This window comes from Solea senegalensis, linkage group LG18 (genome assembly GCF_019176455.1).
Source record: "Solea senegalensis isolate Sse05_10M linkage group LG18, IFAPA_SoseM_1, whole genome shotgun sequence".
In the NCBI taxonomy this organism is placed as follows: Eukaryota; Metazoa; Chordata; class Actinopteri; order Pleuronectiformes; family Soleidae; genus Solea; species Solea senegalensis.
The window spans coordinates 13,598,229-13,623,621 of record NC_058041.1 but is presented as its reverse complement, the minus strand read 5'-3'; the positions used below and the strand labels follow the sequence as shown (position 1 = coordinate 13,623,621).

General features: G+C 39.2%; 3 protein-coding genes across 7 annotated transcripts in view; 2 read left to right on the top strand and 1 right to left on the bottom strand.

Moving 5' to 3' along the window:
- The window catches only part of fkbp10b (FKBP prolyl isomerase 10b), a 261,449-nt gene that overhangs the window by 49,149 nt on the left and 186,907 nt on the right, over window positions 1-25,393 (top strand). The gene's annotated exons all lie outside the window — the stretch shown is intronic.
- On the top strand, window positions 54-11,029 carry cep55l (centrosomal protein 55 like). Of its 5 annotated transcripts, none has more exons than XM_044013474.1 (11): window positions 54-123; window positions 1,468-1,700; window positions 1,793-1,900; window positions 3,365-3,520; window positions 6,308-6,361; window positions 6,676-6,820; window positions 8,413-8,537; window positions 8,802-8,983; window positions 9,396-9,492; window positions 10,166-10,291; window positions 10,383-11,029. In XM_044013474.1, exons 2-11 carry the CDS (start codon window positions 1,500-1,502, stop codon window positions 10,581-10,583), a joined length of 1,395 nt encoding a protein of 464 aa, XP_043869409.1. In that variant the 5' UTR covers window positions 54-123; window positions 1,468-1,499; the 3' UTR covers window positions 10,584-11,029. The 5 variants fall into 5 exon arrangements, with proteins under 5 accessions (XP_043869409.1, XP_043869407.1, XP_043869408.1 ...); XM_044013472.1 differs by having other exon boundaries at window positions 8,410-8,537; XM_044013473.1 differs by having other exon boundaries at window positions 6,305-6,361.
- Window positions 16,475-20,440, bottom strand: rbp4 (retinol binding protein 4, plasma). Its single transcript, XM_044013504.1, has 6 exons — window positions 20,355-20,440; window positions 19,947-20,049; window positions 19,695-19,831; window positions 19,140-19,246; window positions 17,635-17,850; window positions 16,475-16,955 (listed from the first exon to the last, which is right to left on the bottom strand). Exons 2-6 carry the CDS (start codon window positions 20,046-20,048, stop codon window positions 16,891-16,893), a joined length of 627 nt encoding a protein of 208 aa, XP_043869439.1. The 5' UTR covers window position 20,049; window positions 20,355-20,440; the 3' UTR covers window positions 16,475-16,890.

Below are 25,393 nucleotides of genomic sequence, written 5' to 3'. Positions count from 1 at the left end.
ACTGTTCGTCACGGACGTGACGTCAGCGCGCTGCAATTCAAATTTCAGGAAACGAAAACGTCTGGCTTGTTAAACCGTCTTGTTGTTACACACTGAACAGGAAAACTTCCATTCTCTGCTTCTGTGAGTAATAAACTGTTTTTCCCCTGTTTACTTACCGCGGCTATACTTTGTTTTCATAGCCTGATTTGTAATTTAATGTAGAAAACGTAAAGTTAGTCTGTGTACCTCAGAAAGTGAACACGGGTGAAGGGGAAACTCAGGGTGTTACGTTCGTGAGCTGTCACATTTTATCACTGAATTATATCCTTCTACGTAAAATGAAATTGTGTCTATTGAATGTGCGTTAGTGAAATGTTTGAGTGTATTTACACTGATTGTAAAGCGTATAGGCGTAATGTATAAGGACATTTGATATGATAACAATAATAACAATAACAACGTTCAGCGTTCTTTGTTGTTTTTAAACATTTTGTTTTATTTCCTGCCAAAATAAAACATCAAAATTACAATTTCCTTGTTTCATCAACAATCAGGAAGTTTAGTGTCTAAAATGTGTATGATTATATTAATATTGACTTGTTTTTAAAATGTCTATAGTCGTATAACTTTTGAGGGGCTGTACCATCAAGCACGAAATAAATATGTAACTTGGCAGCTGGCATCCATGTTGTTGCGTTACTTCATTCTTGTGGATTAGTTTTCTTTCTGTGAAAGCTCCTCTTTATCCTTCCTGCTTCATGGTCTCCATTAGAGCTGCAACTAATGAGTATTTTCACTGTCGATTTTTTTCATGATTAATCGAGTAATCGTTTGGTCCATGAAAAACCTGGAAATGATGTCTTGTTTTGTCCACAAACCAAAATGATTCAGTTTTAATGATTTCTGTTTCATATGGAGCAAAGAAACCAACAAATATTCACATAGCTTAAAACATGTGTTTCAACACTCAAACCAATAATCGATTATCAAAATCGTTGACAATTGATTCAGTAATCGATTAATCAAGTAATTGTTTCAGCCCTAGTCTCCGTAAAGCTAATGTTTATACTCTTTATACATTACAACTAATAAAATCAATCATTTAAATTCTAATTGTGAGTACCACTGTCTCATTTTATATGAAATGTTTTTTTCAAACTTATCTTAAATTGGAGTGGTGGTTCTATGTTTTCAGTCTGACTGTGTTGTGAGTGTCCGCCTATTTTTTTTAGTTTGTTGGCACAGTAAAGTTGCTGGTCTACTAATTTTCTCTGTAAAACTTGGTTTAAAAACTTCCACTTGGAAAATGCTGTCAAACTGTGCAGGGGACAAAGTCATTGCTGTTACACTTACAAACGTACACTTCAAAAATACGTATTTACCTCATGTTGCCTATGTGCTTCAAAAATACGTATTTACCTCATGTTGCCTATGTGCTCTCTGTAAACAGACTGCCACATTTTTTGTGTCCCCAAACTCCTCCAGCTTCCGGGTGCAGTACCTGTGACAAAGCAGCCATGACATCCAAAGGTAACAAAGAGACCATCATCGGTAGACTGGGTTTCAAGTCCAGCAGCTCTGCCCCCAAGGCCGAGGCAGAGATGGAGAGAGTCAGGAAGGAGAACGCTCACCTGAAGAGAAAAATTGATGAGCTGCACAAAAGACTCGTCACCAAAGCCACCAAACCACCCGACTCGGATAATACCAAGCTGCTCGAGGTAAAGGAACTGTCTAAACGTATCGTGTCATTTTGCTGTGTAAATTAGTATTTTAATGTTTTCTTGGTGTCTTCCCATGTTGCATTTGTCAGAGGATTGTTACCCTTGAGACATTGTGGGGGAAGAACAATCAGCAGTTGCTGGTTAAAGAGCAGGAAATAGAATCTTTGAGACAGCTGCTGTCAGCGCGAGGAGGAGAGGTATGTACAAGTGACTCATCTCTGCCAAAATATGATTATACGATACATCTCTACTGTCATTATTGAAATTCCTTTTGCAGTTCATCGGACACTCCATTACAAAAACAACAGTACACACGAGATATATTTAAAGCTGTAGTCAGTGATGTCCTATTTTGACTACAGTTTGGAACTATTCCTCCTTACTATTTTATATTATTAACAGACAAATAGCTTATCATCATAAGCAGAGAGAACTGCCTCTTTGTGGAGCTCTGTCTCCTGATCAGATGAATTGTTGAATGCTAGAAAAGCTAGCTTTACTGTGCGTCAACTGATTGAGAGACCTACATTACTGAGAAAACAAATATTGTAACTTTTGTGCGTAGCTTTTAAAAAATAAATGAATGTCTATAAGAGAACAGTGACATTCGGGTGGTAATTATTATTATTATTATTATTCTTTTTTTTTGACTGATGAGTTGACCATTTTACTCTCTATTTGGATGTTTTAAAGTTCATGGATGGTAGGGAGACTCAGAATGGTGTTGGACATGCTTAATACTAAGTTATCGCCCCCTAGTGTAGTGGAGGCAAGCACACTTCATTCAATAATTGGATTCCACACTAGCGTTTGTATACTGGAACCAAGGGCAGTAGCCCTGAACGTCACAGTTGAGCTACAACTGTGGAGGGTAGTTCCACTTTTGGCATTGTAATATTGGCACGTACAGTGTGTTTTGCCAGCAGTAGACAACTGTCAGAATGGCAAATCATCCTAAAATTCCACTAAGCTGTCACAAAAACAGTTGGCTGGGAGTTTTCTTCTATCCCTCAGTGACAGAAGTGTGACTCAGTGACGTTTTGACAGCCAGCAAAAACTCAATGACAACACATGGTGTGTATGCTGTTCTCAAGATATTTATAAACCAAATATCTTTGTCTGTCGTGGACCTGGTTGTTTAAGGCTGTTGATTATCTTTCTGAAATCTTTTTCTATTTTGGCATACATACTTTCATTTCAGGCTGTATATATATGTACCTTTTAAAGTGAAATACAAGAGTTTTAAATAAGATCTTTATAAATCATGAGGTTCTGGAAAGACTTATAAATCACAAGTTTTCCATTTGTTTTTCAAGTCACTTGGGTGAAATATTAACGATTTTCTTTTCCCCACCATCATACTTTTTATTGCAGTGCACGATAAAAATTGTATATTGTCTTCGATTTACTTCAAAGCAGCTCGAGCAAATGAGGGCAAACTCATAACTTCCTGGTTATGAAACAACAAAGATCATGTATTTTATTACCCACCACACATGTTGGAGCATGATTGCAAACATCCATCCATCTTCTCCCATCACACACAGACACGTTTTTTTCCCGGACCAGGCCTAAACTTAATCACGGTGACATGGTTGTTGTCAGTGTTTGTGAGGATGTCACATTATTTCATGTATTGATTAATTGATTCTGTTTTCCAGGTGGTAACATCACTGCAGGCTCAGCTGGAGCAGCAGAAGAAGGAGACAGAGTTGAAAGACGCACTGATACAGAGTATTTCGCAGGAGAAGGAGAACCTGAAAAATGAGATTGCCACCGTTTCTGCCCGCTGCCAGTCTCTGGAAATACAAGTGGCAGTAAGTTGACAAATGTATCGTTACTATACCTGTATAGATTGACAGCTAGATACTTTGATCCTTAACTGAACCAGTCTAAATCTCCTTTTTAATTGACCAATCCTATCACTATCTGCACTCTTCTGATCATGTAGTCGGCTTTCTCACTAAATTAGCTGACACTCGTTTAAAAAGAAATGCTAATTGTATTCTGCCATTGATAAGTAAGTGCTTCACTCCCTGATATCTTCAGATATTAATGACAAGCTCAAGGGCAATTATAAATAATTTTATTGCCAGCGGTTGGTCAGAAAATGTGAGGAAACTGAAAAAAGTCCTTGATGATTCTATTGAATCTTGAGGAAGACATTATACTTTTTTATCACTGATGAGCAGAATTGCCTGAATTCCTACCACAGGATTCTGTAGCAGAAATCTTTGAATTCTGATCAAATGTTTTTCCACTGATTAAGTGACATTATTTATCGCAGCATCAATGCCCGACTCTCGGAATGTACTTTATAGGAAGAGAAAATGGTGTAATTGTATCAAAATTGGTGTGAAATTTGCCCCTGGACGTGCTTTTGAAAAGTGGCACCTGATCTGCAGCACTGTGCAGGTTCACTTGTTCTTTTGACCACTAGGTGGCATTGTAGGACCTTTTTCTTCAACAGCAGCAGCCATTGACTCTGTGAAGCAGCTGTAGTCATTTGTTATAATTAAAACTAAAGGCCAGAATGTATCATGGGAAAAGGTAATTACATACATATTTTGTTTTTTTGGTGGTACTGCTTTTCAGTCATCACTCACAATGAAATAACACATCACTCCTTGTCCACTTATCATAAAGAAACAACATAAATGACACCTTGTCTATAGCATTGCACATATTAATTTAAAAGACATCTTAGCTGGAGCCTTTGGATTTTTCCTAGTTACCACTCACTAAAGCAGCTTTTAATTGTTTCTCAAAAGGCAGCTTCATGATTCATGGTCAGCGCTTTGATGCTCAGAGCATCACTATGCTCTTAAAGAGAGTCTTTCTCCTTGACTCCTGGGGAGGCTGACAGAGCAACAGCTCAGCTTAAGACTTGAGGCATGTAGGATTTTCTGAAGACTCAGCCATCATTTTGAGGTGCTTTTTGTGGATGATAAGAAATCATATGGGGCGAAATGCAGGTTGAGTAGGGGACGATACAACTGGAATAAAACGATGCATCATTCTCCTGCTTTTAAAAAGAGAAAAAAATATAATGTCTAATTGCAGCAAGTATTTTCATAACTGATCAAACGGTTCAGTTTGCCAAAACTAAAAATGACTACATCCTCACATGTCTCACTTTGCCCTCAAACCAAAGGATATTTAGTTTGTTGTCATAGAAACAAGAAAATATTTAAAATGCAGATGCTGAAATCGGATCACTTGTTTTTATTAAATAAAAAAGTCAAACCTATTGATCAGTTGTCAAAATAGTCAGCCATTTATCTAGTAACTAATGCAGTCATTATATGTATATATATATATATATATGTGTATGTATATATATATATATATATATATATATATATATACTGTACATATATGGACTTGAATACACACTGTGCATGTACACATGGAAGTCAATATGGGTGTATTTCAGCTCTGATCGCAAGTAGATTTTCTCCTCTTTATGTCTTTGTGGGGACTAGAGCTGCGGCTAACGATTATTTTCATAATCGATTAATCTGTTGATTATTTTCTCGATTAATCGTTTGGTCCATAAAATATCAGAAAACCTTAAAAAATGTTGATAGGTGTTTGTAAAACCTGGAAATGATGATGTTATCAAATGTCTTGTTTCGTCCACAAACAAAAATGATTGACTTTATCCAGAGCAAAGAAATTAACAAAATATTCGTATTTAAACAAATGTTTAAACAATTGAAAATCTTGTTTTAATCATGAATAAAGCTTCAAACCGATTCATCGATTATCAAAATAGTTGTCCATTAATTTAGTAATCGATAAATAATCGATTCATCGTTTCAGCTCTAGTGGGGACTTTTCCAGGAATGTTCTCTGCTTTCCAGGGCACTAGCTTAGCTTCTTTTGCATTGGACTAAATAATCTGACCCACAGCCCCCCGACTCACCCTGTGTCACCTTCTCCATGGATTCATGCAAAGCTATTTGAGGGCTTAGTTGATGGCACGCAAGTTGAAATCTTATCTAGAAAAAGTTGACAAGCTCATGATGCTCGCCTGGCGCTGTGTAGGAGCTCATAGAGCCTTAGCACAGAGATGATTGTTTCGATGCCTGCTGTTGTGACAGAGCTATGAAGGGTTTGCTTGGGCCTAGGCATTGAGAAGGGATCAGGTGTGTTGACCTCTGTGGGGTCAGTGTGAGAATTATGGGACAGCTTACTCCCATCTTAGTAAAGATGTTGAGCAATATCACCCCTGGGTGATGTAGCACTCTCACACTCACGAAAAGTGTTTCCTGTCTGTAATGACTTAAACCTATGTAAATCTTAGGGGTGGGAATTACCAGAGACACTATGATACAATACTATCACGGTATTGCGATCTACTCACACAGCGGCTCTGGTGAGAGTGAGCACTTGGCGCCATCTAGTGGACTGAAAACTTAATGCTAATCCACAAAAAAGTGTTTATTTATAACATCGATTATAAAAATTCAATACTTTTTCTCAAAAGCGGTAACATCGCCGTGCAAAATATCGTGATATTTCACTGTATGTTGAGTTTTGATGTGTGAATATATTACTCTTGGGTTCATTTCAAACATTTTTGTTTTACTTCTCAGCAGAATGGACAGATGCCCCCTCCAGAGCTGGCGTTGGTACAAGATCAACTGAAAGATGTGAGTTCAGTAATGATTTACTGTGTGTGTTGTTGAAACATCTCACTCATTACTCGCATATTTAAAACTTGAGTAATTCTCTGACGTTCATTATTCAGTCAGTATTTCTAAAACATGTAGGACACATGTTTATGTCAGTATCATCAAAGGAGACTTTTAATTATTTTTCTGAATAGAACACAGTCAATAAAACCAATTTTGTCACAGAGCAAATTACAGTAGCTCTGCCCAAATGTCCTTGAAGAGTACTGCTGAATACCAAATGTCTGGTACAGTTTTTGAGTGTGGGTGTTGTACTTGTCTGTCACTACCAGGCTCTTGAGAAGAACCAGCAGTGGTTGACGTACGACCAGCAGAGAGAGGCCTATGTCCAGTCCCTCATCGGCCATACACGGGAGCTGGAGCAGCAGCTGGCCCAGCCCAAGAAGCGGGACCCCAAACCAGAGGCCAATTCAGATGGTGGGAACCTAATGGAGCTACACTGGCTAATTTAAAACTAAACCGTAGGCTCGACTTGTAGTCAAGACCGCCTAAACCGAGACCAAAACAATACCAAGACCAGAGGGTATGGAGACTAAGTCGAGTCAAAACAGGCTAGTGTTGAAGTTACACCATAACTTATGGGCTTCAGCCACAGTTTACATTCAATACATATTAGAAGCTGTTATTTCAACTACAGGCAGAACAATAAAGTGACAGAGTTTATCTCATGTGAGCTCACTCACTGTAAATGTTTTCACAGACTGGCTGAGATCAACTGTGACAGCTGTTAGAGGATTGAGACTCTGTTGACTGACATGACTGTTCCCAAAGTCATCTGACAAAACAGCTAACACCTCCAACAACTGTCTAAAGTCTAAAATCAATTGGAACATCAAATTTAAAAGTATTTTTAACTGCTCTAGAGTCCGGCACTGTTCGGCTTGATTTTTGTGTCGCACGTCTCTTCCTGTGACGGCAGTTTACTGAGACCGGTCTCGAGACGTACAGCTCTGGCACACGCCGCTCTTAAGACCTCTCGCCTATTTTCTGATATGAATTGCAATTCTGATTTATTTTTATTTTGCAAGCATTTGTATCAAAAGTAGCAATAATTGCGATTTTCTTTCTCCTCCTTACAGCAAAAGAGAATTCTTGATACAAAGTCAATGAACATTGCACATGTACAACATAGTGCTTTTTTTTAAGTGAATTGCTACATTTGGCTGCGTCTTTAAATAAATCAAATGTGACCCTCTAAATTAACAAGCTACAAATGAAACTGAAACCTCTCTTCTTAAAATGGTGAATTGCAGACACTCATAAACATAGCTCCCTTTTATTTTTCTCTGCATCGAATTAGTAGAAATATTACGATGTCTACTAGTTTGTTTACAAATATCACAGGAAAACACATTTTAGATTTCTTCAGTGTTAAAAATCTTCTATGTTCAATGTCTTCCTGTTGCGCAGCTTCATACTCTAGTAACCTGACATTTAGTTGAGTACATGTGCATATTAAAAAATATATTATCAATCAGCACATGTGCAGGTCAGCCATGTACTGCACATCCACTGTGCCCCTTACAGTGTAACACTGTTTTTGTGCGACTGTATGTGAAACTTTACAGTTTGAGACAAACATTAGTTGATTTTTTGCCACTGCGGTAAACACTAATAAGCTGATGGATGAGAAATGTTCAGACACCTACAGTAGTCCTCGTATGAAACATATTACGGCTCCTGCGCACTGTGCCATCAGCTTAAAGAAAGTGTCTTTCTTCAGCTTTACTTGTGAACTCACTGAGCCGGATTCTGGCAGTTGGAGTCACTATCATTAAGTTAAAGTCTTGTCACAGTGTCCCTGCCCACTCACCAAACTTACAGTATATAATGCAGAGACAAAAGTTCATGTGCAGAGTGGGAATGGAAAAACAAAAAGGCTCCATTCTCCCACGTCACAAGCTTGTGAGCTAGCTGTTATTTTAATGTAGAATAAAAAGTTGGATAATGTTATGTCAAAATTAGCACCTTCATTTGCCAACTAATCACTTCTTCTGTTAACTCAGCAGGTGCAGAAAAGGAAGCCCAACTGAAATGTCAGCTTGACCAAATATCAGTGCTGCAGAAAGACCTTGAGAGCCAAAAAGATCAGGTTGCCAGAGCTAAACAGGAGCTCCACATGCAGAGGGAACAGGTAAATGTCATTGAAATCCACTCCGTGACTGTTTCTTTTTAATACAGGCTGCCTCACTAATTATTCTTATTGTACTTTTTGAGACTTGTGCTCCTCACATTCTTATGAAACTTTGTCGTCTTCCTGTTGAAATAATATTGGTCTGATTTAGTGCTGAGTCAAAGTGAACCTGCCCAGTTTTAATCACCGTGTTTTGACATCTTTGTTATTGATCAAACCGTACTTTTGACCGCTTTTGACTTTGCTTTTTTTTTGGCTCCGCAGACACTGAAAGCTCAGAGCGAGCTGCAGTCTCGAAACGAGCAGGTCGCCAGAGTCCAGGAGGAGTTGCTGTCGCTGCAGAGGAGGTACGAGGATAAGTGCAGCGAGCTGTCATCCTGTGCGAGGAAGTACGGAGAGAGGAAGAAAGAGCTGGAGGACGCCAAGATGCAACTACAGGGCAGCAGGTAGGTGGAGAAGCAACATCAGAATGGAGACTTTTGCTGTTCTGCCGAAAGTCTCTCAGAACAACTTGGCCTCATGGGTTATCTGACAAGTGCAACGACATTTTATATTCCTTTTTTGATTTGAGAAATTAAAAAAAATAAGACCTTTTGCTTTAAAATATCTGTTTTACTTTCTTAAAAACCTTGGTTGGCCCATAGAAGAACCCTCAGGGATGTGCTGACATTAACGGCAATTTCAGCTGCAACATCTATGTTAAATAGCTCTATGTTCTGGCAGTAAATTAAAGAGTAACTTTATCAGTTTCCCCACAGCACCTTGACCAATGATATAGAACGGAAGCAGCCACAGACGGGAAGTTTGTTTTGATTGTTTGTTTTTTTTTGTTTTATCACACACAAATATTGAACGCAGACATAAAGCGTCTGCAGAGAGAAGGGTGCCATCTGAGGAAGTGAAGGTCATGGACATCGAGCTGGAGAAGAAGAGATCTGATGAACTTCTGCTGCAGGTGAAGCGCTCATCCACTGTCATGATATTAGTAGTCACTCATCACACGTATTTATTCTCAAAACTAGGAGTAGGAAATGCAGTTCATGGCACTTTTCCATGATACAGTTCTAGCTCGACTCGACTAGTTTTTTAGCTTTTCCATTAGTGATAGTACCTGGTGTTTTTTTTTGGTATTTGCTCTGGCGAGGTTCTAAAATCTGACGCCGACAGATTTCCAGCCACTGATTGGTCAGAGAGTGTTGTCACTGGAGGAGTCGCGAGCGTGACATCCGACACGGGAAACAAAACAAACAATGCTGAACTGTAGATCAGTTAAAAAGACTTAAAAATCCTGAAAACATGTGTTGATCTCCAACATTTAGCAAGGAAATGTCTAAAACCTCAATATTTAACGGTGTAGTCTATTGTATTTAGCAACAGCACTGTGCAAATCTGGCAGTTGTGTTTGATATAGTTCAGTGACTGTGTCAGTTCTAGTGCTAGAACTGTATAACGGAAAAGTGCCTTTCGAGTTACATTTTACTTAATGTGTAGTTCAAGTTTTAGGCTGTAGGAGGCACTGACACAAAGTGCTAGCTAACTGCGTCGTGCCTCGATCAGTGGGAAATTCAGTGAGTTTGCAATGAGTTCTCGTCGTCCTCCTCATACCATACGATGCTCTCCCCTCTAAGATCCGACTGTTAGCCAAGGACTTTGAGAATGAAAAGCTGGATCGTCAAAGCACGCAACACCAGCTGAACAAGTTGCTGAAGGAGTTTCGCAGGACTCGGGATCAGACTGTGAAACTGAATTCTTACGTAAGTGATACTAGACTTGACATCCACATCGGGGGGAAAAAAAACCCAAAGGTCTTGAGCTTGTCCTGATGGATGAATATCATGTTCTCAGTTTCAGAGGCAGTTAACTGCCGATACCCCAGAGCCCTGCACCCACACCAAGTTTCAGCGTCTTAGTCTCGATGACCCCATGTCACCACCCAAAGCCACCAACCTTGATGAAAGTTTCCTCGAGTGCCCCGGTTGTCAGGTCTCCTATCCCGCCAGCCGTCACAGGGAACTCCTGCGACACATCGACTTCTGCCTCGCCTGAGACTTACGATAAACGATTTTTAATGGTGTCATAAATATTTTTTGTGAATGAAGACATGCTGTCAGTGGGTAACAAGCACATGTTGCTCCCTTTTTAAAGGTTGAAAAACACTGGACTATATTATGAGATCAGTTCAGGATTGTTTTTAGGCTATTTATAGATATTATCGGTTTAAAATACATCTTCCAGTGTTATCATGATAATTAGATACAAACTGATGACACGTTTAACAATGAGTCAGCAGTGTGTTATAGAATAGTATACACAGTTCATAATTAAAATAAATTAAATTTAAACAAGTATCGTTATCGTCTCTTAAAGCCAAAGATTGATCCAATCATTTACTGACCTTTTTTTTCAATTGTTATTATTATTCCTCTGTGTTTATTTCCGTGTTTTGCCCATAGACTGTAAATAAACATGGACTTAGTCTCTATCAGTTGCCACATCTTGAAGCCTCAAGATTTCGGTACATAATACACAAACTTGACATTATGTTCTATTTAAGATCTGAACCCAGTGATTGAAGTCATTAACACCTCAGGAAAATGTTTACTCGTGTTATAAATCAAGTGAGATGTAGAAGCTAATTTCCCCACAGACCTCCGTTCACAGTGCATCCAGCAGAGTCTCCCCCTGGTGGCGTCCTACTTGGCTCCAAACAGTAAGACTATGTCTATATACAGTCTATGGTTTTGCCTGCAGTGTATTTTTCAGTTTTTGTAAAAGCTCTTAGGGAATTTTGACTGCTTTTAAGTTTTATTTGTGTATTTTTGAACCGGTTATTTATTCTTGTGTTGTTTTAAAGGTGAGGTATTGTGTTTTTGTTTTTTTTTAGGGAATGAAAGCTTTTATTTTTTAAACCAATAGTTAAGTAACGTCATTGTATGTTGTGTGAAAGTTTACAGTCCGGCCTGATGTGTTCCATCCATGCATCAGCTGTAAACATGGTTCCTCCACTCCTAGTTTCATTGCATGGTCTAAGTCTAGATTTGAAAATAATGAGGTAACGAACAAAGTAAAATGAGATTATCTGTTCATATTAGTTTTGTCTACCATGTGTTGCTTGTACATGTGTATGGTTGTGCTCTAGTATAGCAATATGGAACTGTTTCTATATCTTGTAACTCTCACTTCTCAAAAAAAGGTAGCAATCAACCAGCAGCTCAAATAAAAATGCAGATTTTTAGCAGTAAACTAAATCCCATTTCCAGTTGGAAAAGGCTGTCAAACTCCACACTTAGCGACAAATGTATTCTTAACTTAGACTTAAGAGAGCCTTTTTGCCAAGTGACTATAAATCTGTTTTCTCTCGTCTCCCAGCTAATAGCCACTTTTTGGTGAGAGACTGGCTCATGGCGAAAGGCACAGCCTACTTACAACTTACACACCTCTAATGAAGCTTGAATTGGGCACATGGTGTCGGGTTGTATATTCTTTCTGGTTGAAGTCAAACTTGTCTCTTTGCCCTGACTTCTCGAGCTCGCTGGAATTAGATTACATGACTTGACTCCTTGTACTAAACTCTTTAAAGAGGTGGATTCATGAAGGTCCTCTTGGTCAGGGGAAAAAGGTGTTCAGTGATCTGCGAATGTCGTTTTGGCCTCCTGATTTAGCTTTTTACAGGTTTTATTCGGATTGTGTGCTCCATGGTGGTTTTCTGATGCACTGTACTGTATAAAAATGTGCAATAAAGATGTAAGTTTCTTATTATAGCAGCAGACGGGTGTGTAATTTCAGTAACTCCTGCTTGTGTTTCTATGCCAGTGGAGTAGGGAACATTTGTTCAATTATTAAGTAGACTAAAATAGGAACGAAATGACAAACCTGGCGGTGAATCAGTCTGACATTTGATCCAAACGTTCTGCTGTATGATCTGCCTGCTCTGGTTTTAATAGCATGAGTGGAACTTTAGTGCTGCCACCTGGTAAAGGTCTACTCTGTTACAATTAGTGACATCTAATTGTATGTCAGACACCCCCCGCCCATCATATCAGCTACTGTGACCTTCACACACCAGAGAGGAAAAACATGAGACACATTTACTTCTTAAATGTTTACTGATGATATAAATCAAGTGTAAAAAGGATCATTTTCCTATAGCCTCAGTGACTCGTCTGACCTGTGTGTTGTGTTGTGTTCTGTGACCTGTGGGTTGTGTTCTGTGACCTGTGTGGTGTGTTCAGTGACTTGTGTGACCCAGTGACTTATGTGATGTGTTCAGTGACTTGTGTGACCTGTGTGATGTGTGATGTGTTCAGTGACCTAGTGACTTGTGACCTGTGTGATGTGTTTAGTGACCTAGTGACTTGTGTGATGTGTTCAGTGACTTGTGTGACCTGTGTGATGTGTTCAGTGACTTGTGACCTGTGTGATGTGTTCAGTGACCTAGTGACTTGTGTGACCTGTGTGACCTGTGTGGCGTGTTCAGTGACTTGTGTGACCTGTGTGTTGTGTTCAGTGACCTAGTGACTTGTGTGATGTGTTCAGTGACCTAGTGACTTATGTGATGTGTTCAGTGACTTGTGTGACCTGTGTGATGTGTTCAGTGACCTAGTGACTTGTGACCTGTGTGATGTTTAGTGACCCAGTGACTTGTGTGATGTGTTCAGTGACTTGTGTGACCTGTGTGATGTGTTCAGTGACTTGTGTGACCTGTGTGATGTGTTCAGTGACCTAGTGACTGTGACCTGTGTGACCTGTGTGATGTGTTCAGTGACTTGTGTGACCTGTGTGTTGTGTTCAGTGACCTAGTGACTTGTGTGATGTGTTCAGTGACCTAGTGACTTATGTGACAGTGACTTGTGTGACCTGTGTGTGTTCAGTGACCTAGTGACTTGTGTGACCTGTGTGATGTTGTGAGTGACCTTGTGATGTGTTCCTGTGACCTAGTGACTTGTGTGACCTGTGTGTGTTCAGTGACTTGTGACCTGTGATGTGTTCAGTGACCCAGTGACTTGTGTGACCTGTGTGATGTGTTCAGTGACTTGTGTGACCTGTGTGTTGTGTTCAGTGACCAGTGACTTGTGTGATGTGTTCAGTGACCTAGTGACTTGTGTGATGTGTTCAGTGACTTGTGTGACCTGTGTGATGTGTGATGTGTTCAGTGACCTAGTGACTTGTGACCTGAGTGTGAGTGTGTGTTCAGTGACTTGTGTGACCTGTGTGATGTGTTCAGTGACCCAGTGACTTGTGTGACCTGTGTGATGTGTTCAGTGACTTGTGTGACCTTTGTGATGTGTTCAGTGACCTAGTGACTTGTGTGACCTGTGTGATGTGTTCAGTGACTGTGTGACCTGTGTGATGTGTTCAGTGACCCAGTGACTTGTGTGACCTGTGTGATGTGTTCAGTGACTTGTGTGACCTTTGTGATGTGTTGACCCAGTGACTTGTGTGACCTGTGTGATGTGTTCAGTGACTTGTGTGACCTGTGTGATGTGTTCAGTGACTTGTGTGACCTTTGTGATGTGTTCAGTGACTTGTGTGACCTGTGTGATGTGGTCAGTGACTTGTGTGACCTTTGTGATGTGTTCTGTGACCTAGTGACTTGTGACCTGTGTGATGTGTTCAGTGACCTAGTGACTTGTGTGACCTGTGTGTTGTGTTCAGTGACCTAGTGTCTTGTGTGACCTGTGTAATGTGTTCAGTGACTTAATATGGAATAAACAAATGATTAACCTGAAGCTAAAAAAAAGAATCAAAATAATCAGAATAAGATTTTCAAAATGTTGTCGCTGATTTTATTCTCTGGACAATGGTGTGGGGCAGTGAGTCGTTTACAGACTCCAGTTCCTAAATGTCTCAGCTCCAGTTTGTCAGTTGGACCCCAACACGAGGACACACGTGAGGACACTCATCAACTCTTTTAGGTCATCCTCTGTCCTGCTGACTTATTGTGTCTGTATTTAATGAGTCTGGTGATACTGAAGTCAAATATGGCGGAGAAACAGTGGCAGCCATCCCATCTGTCTAAGTACAGAGGTATAGACAGACGACAGATGGGTCTTCTTCTAATCATTTCTGGCAGGCTGCCTCCACAGGAAAAAAAAATGCCTGTCTGCAGTTCAAAATTCTTGAAAACTGTTCTTCTTCCAGTGAGCTCCAGCAGGCTACACACCGAGAAATGAGATGCTACACTCCACAGTTTAAATTCCCCATCACACCTCAAAATCAAAATCACAGGTCAACGTTTCCCTTCATTCTTATCCTTATTATTTCACCATCTCTTTGATCCTTCTGTAAAAATCTTTCTTGTACTTCATATTCTTACATATAGACCAGTTGCATGAAGAAATGCCAACGGCTCAAAGCTTCTTCTAACACTGTTCAAAGTTCTCATTCTTTATATCCTCATCCTCATTCCCCAATCCCTCTGGATTATTCATCTCTCTCTTCCCTTCAGTGAAACATTAGGGATTCCCACTGCTGATCAAAGGCAAGTGTCCTTTGATGACTTTGAATAAAAGAAAACATAACATTACTGTTGTAAGTTAGTTGAAGCCCAGGGTGCTTTTTACTCCACTAGACTTAATGTTTATGTGTTGCAGATCCTGACCAAGAGGCATCCAGAGAAGTGGAGAAAAGAAAACAGACAAATGCAGAGAAACCAAGAGGTAAATTATTCTTCTTATTATATTATTATTATTATATTATTCTTTGCAGGCTGTTTGCCAGCTGTGGATGGAATTGTTAACATTACCTTCATGAGGAAGTCAGGAGTTATGACAAGTGTCCTAAGCAACTACAATTTAAAATTTACAAAGTACACCTTCCTGCATTTGTTGTACAAACTTTTCAGTTGAATGCTCAGACTGCCTCCTTCCTTAAAAAGACATCTACGCCCCCCTCAATGAGACTAAGTGTACAGACAAGGATGGTGATGAAAATGATTTGTTATTATTTCCAAAAAAAAAAAAAAGTAGTGATGCCATTTTGTGCTCTCTTATACTTAAATTGTCTGGTGCTAAATAAAGATTGCATACAAGCTCGGAAAACATTACATGGAGGTTAGGTGTGGGGGAAATGCACAGTGCTCAGACCTGTATAGACAAATTTGTCTGATATATAATATTATTCATATATTTACGATCTGAAATATAAGAGTTATAAACAATGAGGTCTTGGTTGTCAGATTTTATTGTGAGCTCTTGATCATAATTTCATATCTTAAATATCCATTATATGTGAGGTGTTACTAACTATAATTTTTTTCTGTAATAACTAAAAAGAAAAAAAAAAAGGGTGCCTTTTATACTGAAGTTAAATTGTTATCTGTTATAGAACATTGCAACAATTAATTATTAATTGTACTCAGTTGAAGATGAACCATGGAAGATAACCGAGGTCAAATCGAGTTTTAATCCTGAATCACAGTGAAACATATTGATGGTATTTTTAATTTGGCCCATATAATATTTAATATCCGATAAATGTGAGAAGTAACTAGTTCCTTTCTCTAATTCTGTTCATTGTGGTTGTAGGTTCCGGAACAAACCACTCACAGAAACAACAAGGGGAAATAGAGTGAGTCTTCCATACTGAGCACAACAGCCACTAAAAGAAATCTATTTTCGAGTTATAGAATATTACAAAACATTAATTGGGTGGATTATGTTTTCTATTTATTTCAGTTAGGTTTTTTTGTTCTACCTTTTTTGTTCTAACTGGCACTTCAGCTCTCTGTTACGCACTGATTTTATGACTTTATTGAAACAATTAAAAGTTGTATTGACCTTTTTGTTTCCGCTAATGTTAACTCTACCACATAATCGTTAATAATTTGGGAGACATGTAAAGCCTATCGACGGATTCTTTACTCTTTATACCTCTGCATGCCCACCTGGAAAAGCAGACTCCTGCTATACTTTGTTTTTTTAAAAAACACTCAAAAGTCACAGAAACTCTTTTACTTCAAGCATCGACAGTGAGCTTCTACTTACATTACACTGGAGCAATCAAACACACTGGTGTCATATGTGACATTTATTTCCCTCCATGTTGGAACATAATTCACAAAATTGACATATGTTCTACTGAAGAGGAGCTGAAAAACATTATCATTATGTAAAACTTAACAGAAATTCTCCAGATTAAGTGAAAATGTCATTTTTTTTTCTTGAAATGTCGACAACGGGGGTTGGTTGCTTCTTCCATGCATTTTTTCAACTCTTCATTCTGTTTGTTTGTTTATCCAAACCCTATGCACTGTGAGTAGTTCCCCCTTTGTCAAAGTCCACAGAAATGCCAGCTCACACAAAGTGCGCATGAAGGGCTCAAAGTCTGCGAGAGAGTTTTCACAGTGACAGATCTACAACCCGGCAAATTCTCCCCCATTGATTGAGTCGATGGGTGTGAGAGCCTCACACTTGCCCACTGTGGAAAAAAGACAGACATTTTAGTTAGTCTGAATAATGTCTAAAAAATTCTGAGTGTTCACTTATTATTATTATTATTATTATTATTATTATTATTATTATTAATACTGTAAATATGTAATTTGTTGTATGTTACTCACTGGGAATATGATTCCTCACAGATTTATGACTTGAACAACATCTCATTTGTTCAAAAATGAAACACTTATGAAACTAATTTCTACAACCAATAATATAAAATATGTAAGTCAACGATTTTTGGATATTAAGTAGTGGAACAAACACGTTTGACCAGGTCAAATATACCTGATTAAGCTTCTCTAAACCAGGATTATTTGGCTAACACTTCTCTTTATTCCACAACTGTAATTTCTAAAAAATAAACCCTGTTTAAATAATAGGAAAAATGAGCTGAAATGACTGGATAAGTCCCTGTTAATATTAAACGATACAAATGCTTCAATATCATATCCTATATCTTCATTCTGTAATGCTTGTTTCTTCTTGCTAGGCTCCACCAAGCCTGTGTAAAGGCTTACACACAAAAACTAAAAACTAAATTGACAAAAGGACAACAAATGCACACTTGGGAGGATCCAGACCCTGGATTGAGACACATCTCCTGTCATTCATCACACTCCAGGTGTACGGATCTTTAACTCATGGATGCTACTTACGCGTATGCGAAACCTGTCTGTATTTGCCCAGTAAGCAGATCTCCCTCTTCTTATGGACGACCATCGCCTGGTCCTCTGGCCTCAGACCAGTGATATGACGGGAGAAAATGAAGGAGTAGCTGTCCTCACAGGTGCCATCCCATTCGTTTCTCCTTCTGCACGAGTACTGGATGGCGTAGTTATCGTAGTCGGTGGCGATCACCCAGTGGTCATCGTCTAATGGCGAGGAGATAACACAAAATCAACGAGATTAATGCTAAGCATGTGTAAAATGCAGTGATGGGTAGTAACGCCGTTACTGTCTTCAGTAACTAATAATGTAACGTGTTGTTTTTTTTCTAATTCAGTAACTCCGTTCCTTTTGGTGAGGTTTTACAACGGCACACAGTTCCCATAACATTTTAGGGATCAATAAAGTTTAATTGAATTGAAAACAAAGCACTTGTCGCCCTCTAGCGTCCCACACGTAATCAAACACGCGACATGAAGAGGACTGGACAGGTCAGGGCACAGCACGAGAAGGGGAAGATAAGTTTCTCCTCGTGGAGGTATTCACGTTATTTTCAACTGGAGAACAGAGGGAAAAACAACATTTCAGTAACTTGTAGACTGTGTCCCGGTTCAAAAATACTTTCTCCGGCGAACAACAGCAAACCTGCTGAAGCGGCAAGCTTCGACAAAGTTAGCAGCTAAGGTAGCTAACGCAGCATCCGAGACCGAGAGTCACAGCAGCGAGCACACGCCCACTCCACCCAAGAAGCAGCGGTTGGAGTTCGAAAGACGGACCCACAGCCAGGCACAACTTGATAAAACAATAGCACGGTATGTTTAATTGTTTATTTGGATCTGTATTAGCAATATCATGCTATTATTCCAAGAGTCCAATGGTAAAATTTTACAGATAAAAACACGTGTTTTTTTCCCCTCAGATATGTAGTGGAAAAAATGCTACCCATCTCCACTGTGGAGGACCCCGTTTTCAGACAGATCATCAGCATGGTGCCCTGCACAGGTAATAACAATAATAATAATAATGATCCTAATAAAATGGAACTTGCATGCAAGCAAAACATACGTGTTGCTAGGGCAACCGTCATTGTTTACTGCGCCTCTCGATAGTTTGTTTTATTCAGCATGAGTACAGAACTGAAATGACGGCTAGAGGGGAACTCAATCAGTCAACCTTTATTTAATGGGAGATTTGGAAAAATGTTTTCACTAACTAAAAAGTTACTTTCTCAGTAAGGCATTAGTTTTTGGTTTAAGTTACTGAGTTACTTTTTTACAAAGTAACTTAAGTAACCAAGATATTAAAACTGGGCGAACCCACTCAACAAAAGGGCAATTCATACAACTTCCCTAGACAGTGGTTGTTTAAAAGTAAGGATCGCTTCAAACATTAACGCTAATAAAGTACCTGGTGCCTTGATTTAAGCTTTGAAACTCAGAAATCTGATTGAAGTCAAGACAGATTGCTCAAGGTACTGTATGTCCCTGCTACTTACCTCCAGTCTGCAGCATAGCAGAGGCTCCCCAGTACTTCATTCTGAACTTGGCAGGGTCAGGTGTCTCTTCAAAGGTGGCAAACATGTCAGCGCAGACCTCCCAGTGGCTGGATGTCGAAGAGAAAGAAGGACATAATGACGTTTTACACTAAATAACATTTTTTTTTTGTAATGACAAATAATGTGTTTTTCTCTTTTTTTGTCACAGTAAATTTAATTATACGTTTTCTTAAAATACATACTAATGTATGTAGAATTACAACTATTATCCATAATTATAATAAAACTGCAGCTCGTTATATAAAGGACTGTAAAATAATATACTACAATAATGATATTATTAATAATAATAATAATAATAATAATAAAATATTTTAAGATACATTTTATTCTAACAAAATGAATAAATAAATTCTGCACTTCTAAGGTAAAGTCTTTTCTTCTATTCACGTATACTTGTCATGCAACACGTCAGTAACTATAAGGAGACTAAATGGAGAGAGGAGAGGACGCCTGCTTAAAAAAAAGACGAAAAAGAACATAAGTAGAACTCACTTAAAGATAATTACTCTTCCCCTGGCAGTGGCAGTCATTGAGCCGTCTTCTTTGATTTCAAAGTTAGCCACAATGTTGTCGAGTAAGAACAAACCCTCTGGGTCCTTCTTCCCAACAGCGTACCACGTCCCTGTATACTGACAGTAAGAGAGACATCCCACATGTAAGTCCTTGTCATTTGAAGCACAAAACGTTATATTATTATGCAGGAAAAAAAAAAGTCAAGTCCCTCTTTGTCTCTCACTGACTCACCCTGGTCTTGTTGAAGTTCTGCATAACCTGAATGTTGGCCACCTCGCAGTCCTGTGCCCAGGACACGGCCAGGAGACAGAGGGCTACAATGAACCGCAGCATTCTAGTCCACAGAAGAGAGGAAAGAAACAAAACAGAAAGAAAACTGGTGAGACGTGTCCTTTACTGGGTGCGACAGTGAGACAATAACCATTTGCCGGTCAAATGTAACTTTCTTTCCTTCAATCTATAAAAGCTAATTTTATGTTGATTGATTTTTTGTTGAACAGAGGTTCCATAAAACCTTTTCCTCGGTGCTACAAACCAATAAAATACAATCAAGGAACTTATTTAGTTAAAGTAAAACATGCTGGACAACTATTCACTCAAAGTATTCAGTAAAAAAAAAGAGGAAAATTCAAAGCCTACCTTGTTACCAAACAGCAGCTCACAGAAATCCTCGAGTGTTCTGTGCAGTTTTTTTGGTTTGGGCCTTTTTATACACTCGCTTCGTGTTGCATAATGACTTCTGGAAACCTGGACCTTCAAACTCTTCCCACTGCTTGCTTGCCTTCCATTGGACAACATTTACATAACTGCAGCTCCCACCATGATTTGTGTGTTCTGCACATCTGGCTGACCGCCTCCCTACTATACTCCGTCCTAAAAAAAAAAGAGAAAAAGAAGAAGAAAACAGAGGCTCAGGGCTTCTTGGTCTTACACAAGCCAAAGAGAACCACCTGGAATGTTCTCCACGAATGCATTTTGTCTCAAATACACCGACATACATTTCCTGAGCTTTCCCAAAGGACATGAAACACATCATCTTTTTGACATGCTATGCTGTCAATCCGTCTCTCATGGTTATGTAGGGGAAAAATTAAGATTCTAAGCCACTTTACTAAAGGCCCACCAACTAAAATCTGTCCTTCAGTCTTTGATTTCTTAAGATAATGTTTTACAATTTCTTTCAAGCCATTAGACAGCATTTGTCAGACTGGAAACTGAAGTTTGTAAAGTTGTAAACCTCTTACTCCCCACACCAAAGTCCATGGGAAAAATCAGTGATTTTACATTACAGAACACAGCAGTTGTTGATCCACCTCTGCATCCATCATTTAAGTCAAATTTGTCATTTTGTGACTTCGGCATTGGAAATCCTTTGTTTGGATTCACCCAAATGAGACAAATTTACCAGAACAAGGCAGCACTAGACCAGCAACTCCCATTCCCCTGTGAGATAAGATGTTCTCTATGGACTTTGATGCAGGAGAGTGCAACTTCATTTTCCACTCAGAAAAGGCCATCTATTGGCAAGATAAAGGCACAGATTTATTCTAACGATATCACACACTTATGCAAGTGGAGCTTAAATAAAGTAAGGCTGATGTCTGTGTCTCCACTGGCAGCCATGTTTTCAGTGTGGCTGTGGCTGACGCAATCATGCTTTGAAAGGACACCCTTATAGTTCCCACCACTGTATGCGCTTGATCAAATGCTGAGCACTCTGAGCAGAAAACAATCAATATGAAAGAGAGGGAAACAGCACGGAATCTGTTTTTTTTAAAACACCTATCAGTGATGGCTGATTATGTCAGCTGATGGCACACTTCTGTAGATCGAACTTTATTTGTATAGCCCTTTGCATACAAGGCAACGCAGCGCAAAGTGATTCACAAGATAAAATCCTAATCAAAGAAGGCAAATGGATTAAAAACACCACTGGAGAAGTGAGGAAAAGAAGAAATAATAAGTAGGGGAGAGAAGGAACGAGGAAAAAGACTAGAGACTAGAAATAGTAATGGTTGATCGAAACCCTGTTAAAAGAGAAATTAAAATCATAAATAGTAACACATAAAATTTAATGAAATAGATTTGTATATCGCTGCTTGAATAAAGTAAGTGAATAAAGAAACTAAAAACATTAATAAATGAAGGTACAATGAGCAAACTAGAACATGATAAAATAAAAAAGGGTAGAATAAAAGGTTTGTTTTTAAAAATGATTAACTTTCTCTGCTGCCCTCAGGGCTTCAGGGAGGCTGTAAGAAAAGGAGACAGAATGAGGCCTCGCCAAAATGTTTGGTTCTAATTAAAAGACGTGAGGGGTTCTCAATGGTTCATACCTTTAAAAGCAAATCTTATAAATACGTGAGGCTAAGACCATTTAGAGCTTTAAAAATTAATAAAAGAATCTTAAAAATCAGAAGGCATAGTAATGATTTTAAAATGGGTGTAATTAATGTGTTTTCTCTCTCCTGGTCAGCACACACATGCTCGTCGTCATCAGTGACATCTACCTTTGCCTTCAAAGTATTGATCTGTGTGTGTTTGGAACAGTTAAAAAAAACAAAAAACAGCTTTACACAGTCAATACTTATGTTTTGCAACTACATCGCAAAAACAAAAGGCTCTTGTTTCACAGTGAGATCATGTAAGAAGATCCTTTAAGAGTGGGGTTGGATAAAAAAACAGCAACAATAATAATATTGTAAATGTGCAGCACAGCCAAACATCTGCAGCTTGTATAACCAATGCCCTGGCCAATGTAATCACTCACTGTAAACAGACAAAAAAATGGTGAAGCGGGGCACAATTTCATAATCGCAAAGAGAAACATGCTATGCAAGGAAATGTTTTTTTTTGTTTTTTTTCTCAAAGATATTTTCATTGAGTTTTTACACATTACAAAATCACAAAACAAGAAACCTTATCTAACCCAACCCCACCCCCCAAAACATTACCTAGTCAGACACATTCACAAATGAATAAACAGGATAAACACCAACTGTGTTTAATTCCTGGAGTGGTACAGGTAACAGCTGGAAGTCGGGTTGTACTCTGAAAAAGTAAAATAAAGTAAAACAAGATAGAAAAGAGAATATATACATACACATATACAACAAAAAGCAAAGTGTGAGGGATCCAATCCCTATGTAGTTTTAAAATTATGAAAGTATTCCAGAAAGGGTCCCCACACTTTCTGAAACCTTTGGAAATGTTATTTTTAAATGTATTTAATGTCTAATGTCATCTTGTCAATTCCTAATTTACCCGACACCACTTGTACCTATAATCTTAACAGTTGTAGTTCATACTCTGGTCTCTCAGAGAAAACTTTCCTGCAAACTATGGGAAATGTCATGCTGCACTCATACAATGGTTTTTTTTTGTTTGTTTACGTGTTTGTTTTTTTGTCTTCCGGCTTTCTCTCTCTCTCTGGGGGTCACCACAGGGCATGATCCACACATTTGATCTGGATGCCAGATGCAACCCTCCCCTTTATCCAGACTTTGGACCGGCACAAGGTGTGTATGATGTGGTCAATTTGGATTGTACAATTAACAATGAGCAATGGGGATTGGGTTCTCAAGGATTTGAGGCCAAATTGTTACCTGTAGGTGGAAAAAAGAGGACTTTACCAAATATCAGTGTGTTTTGGGAAGGAAAAAACATGATATTTTCCTAGCCATTCATAAATCATCACTCGATGGTTGATATGCAGGTATAAGTTTAATGATTTTGTGTCAGAATCGTGAGTTCACATGTGTCTGTGGTTCACAGAAATGGAAACATGTGACCCTGGACACTGGATTGAAACAACATCATATACATATTTAGTTTTTCATCTTACATTTCTTTTGAAGAGTCGGGGGGGGGGAACTTATTGTCTTAATGCACAAACTGTAAAGTGACACAATCTGTGTTCACAACCATATCACCGGGGGACTGTGCTCACACACGGGCTGTAAGTGAGTGTGTTGAACAAATCGTCGCGTTTTGTTTCAGTCGGATAAGAACGAAACTAAGTCATTGATTTTTGGAGACAAGATGGAACCCTTTAAAGTCGGACATAAACCACATACCAAAGCAGAAATCTTTGTGGGACTTAAAGGTGCCGTGTGCAACATTTAGGAGGGTTTATTGGTAGAAATTGATTTAAGTTATAGAATAAGCCTTAATGCCTGGTAAGGGGCTGACTTCTTGAGCTGACATGTCTCTGCAGCAGCCCAACAAAAGTGATTATTGTGAAGGTGTGTTAAAAGGTCTCTTTTCAAAAAAGAAATCCATCAGAGAGCTGCAGCCTGTCCTGACAAATATCGGTCCAGTTCTCAGACTGACTCTTGGTTCATCAAGGAATTGCCTTCCAAATGCAGCTATTCTGTAAAGCACAGAGTAGTTCAGAGCCTAAAAACACCTGAGAGATCAGTCTGTCGGGAAACTAACCACGGAGAATTAGCTTTCAATTGCCGGGCTAAACAGATGTGTGACAAAGTCCCTGCTGTGACTTCAAAACATCGCATGGCAACGGTTCAAGTAGAGTTCCAAGATTTGACAAAATAAGGACATAAATGATCAAGCAAAACAGCACAAGGAACAAGTCACTGCGAGACTTTCCACATCTACCACACATCGCTTTAATGTAGCTTATTAGATACGTGAGATGTGTGAAGAAGTCTCTGTAATCAGTGAATAATTGAGTTTGAAGAATATATTGGACACAGCTCAATACTGAGGAGGACAGGGGTAACATCAGACATGAGTAGACATCACAGCAGAGTCTGAGGAGCAGCTTGCCAGGGCTGACACACATAGTCATCGGTCTCTGACTCTGACATGTTTCATTAGAACCTGGACGACACTAACTGTCTCTGGAATGAGCTGCTTCGCGCTCCACCAGTATCTAATGTCTGACAGTGGCAAGTTCTGATTTCTTTGGCGACAACCTTGAGTAGAGTATCATTTCTGTGTCTAATAATACCCTAGAGACATCTACCGTGAAATGGTCTGTATTTATAAAGCGCATTTCTAGGCTCGATGAGCACTCGAAGCCACTTCGTACTACAGTTTTGCCACTCACCCATTCACACCCATTCACTCGCACATCCATCCATGTGCAGTGTGTTTTCTATCACTTCTATCTTTCATACCCATTCACAGGTACAGCCAAGGACACATCGGCATGTAGACCCCACTCGCTCTACCACTGAGTCACAGTCCCCTGAAACTAAAGCCGTGTTTCCACCGAGTGGAACAGTTCAGTTTGGTACAGTATGGTACGTTGTTTTTTTTCCATTTCCATTAGGAATATTACTTAAATAACCAGCCCCAACTGTTCCATTCATTGGCACCCTTCGCTTGGGGTACCAGGGTAAAGTTATACAGTAAGATTGGGGTGGAACTAGTGTTTCTTCAACACCTGCAGTCTATTCTCATACAAAGCTTTGTGTCAAACAGCCACAAATCGAGCAGGACAAAAACAAAAGCTGCTGGATCTCCATTGTTGTCTGTTGTGTCGCGTTCGATTTCATTATTCGTTTGTCGTCACTTTCGTATGAGATCACGTGATGTATCCTGTTAGCCCGGCTATCGGACATAGGCCAAAACCCACCTAACAAGGAAAAGTACTGTTCCCAGTTGAAACACAAGCCTGATCCACGGCTTTACCATTCCAAACCGTATCTTAC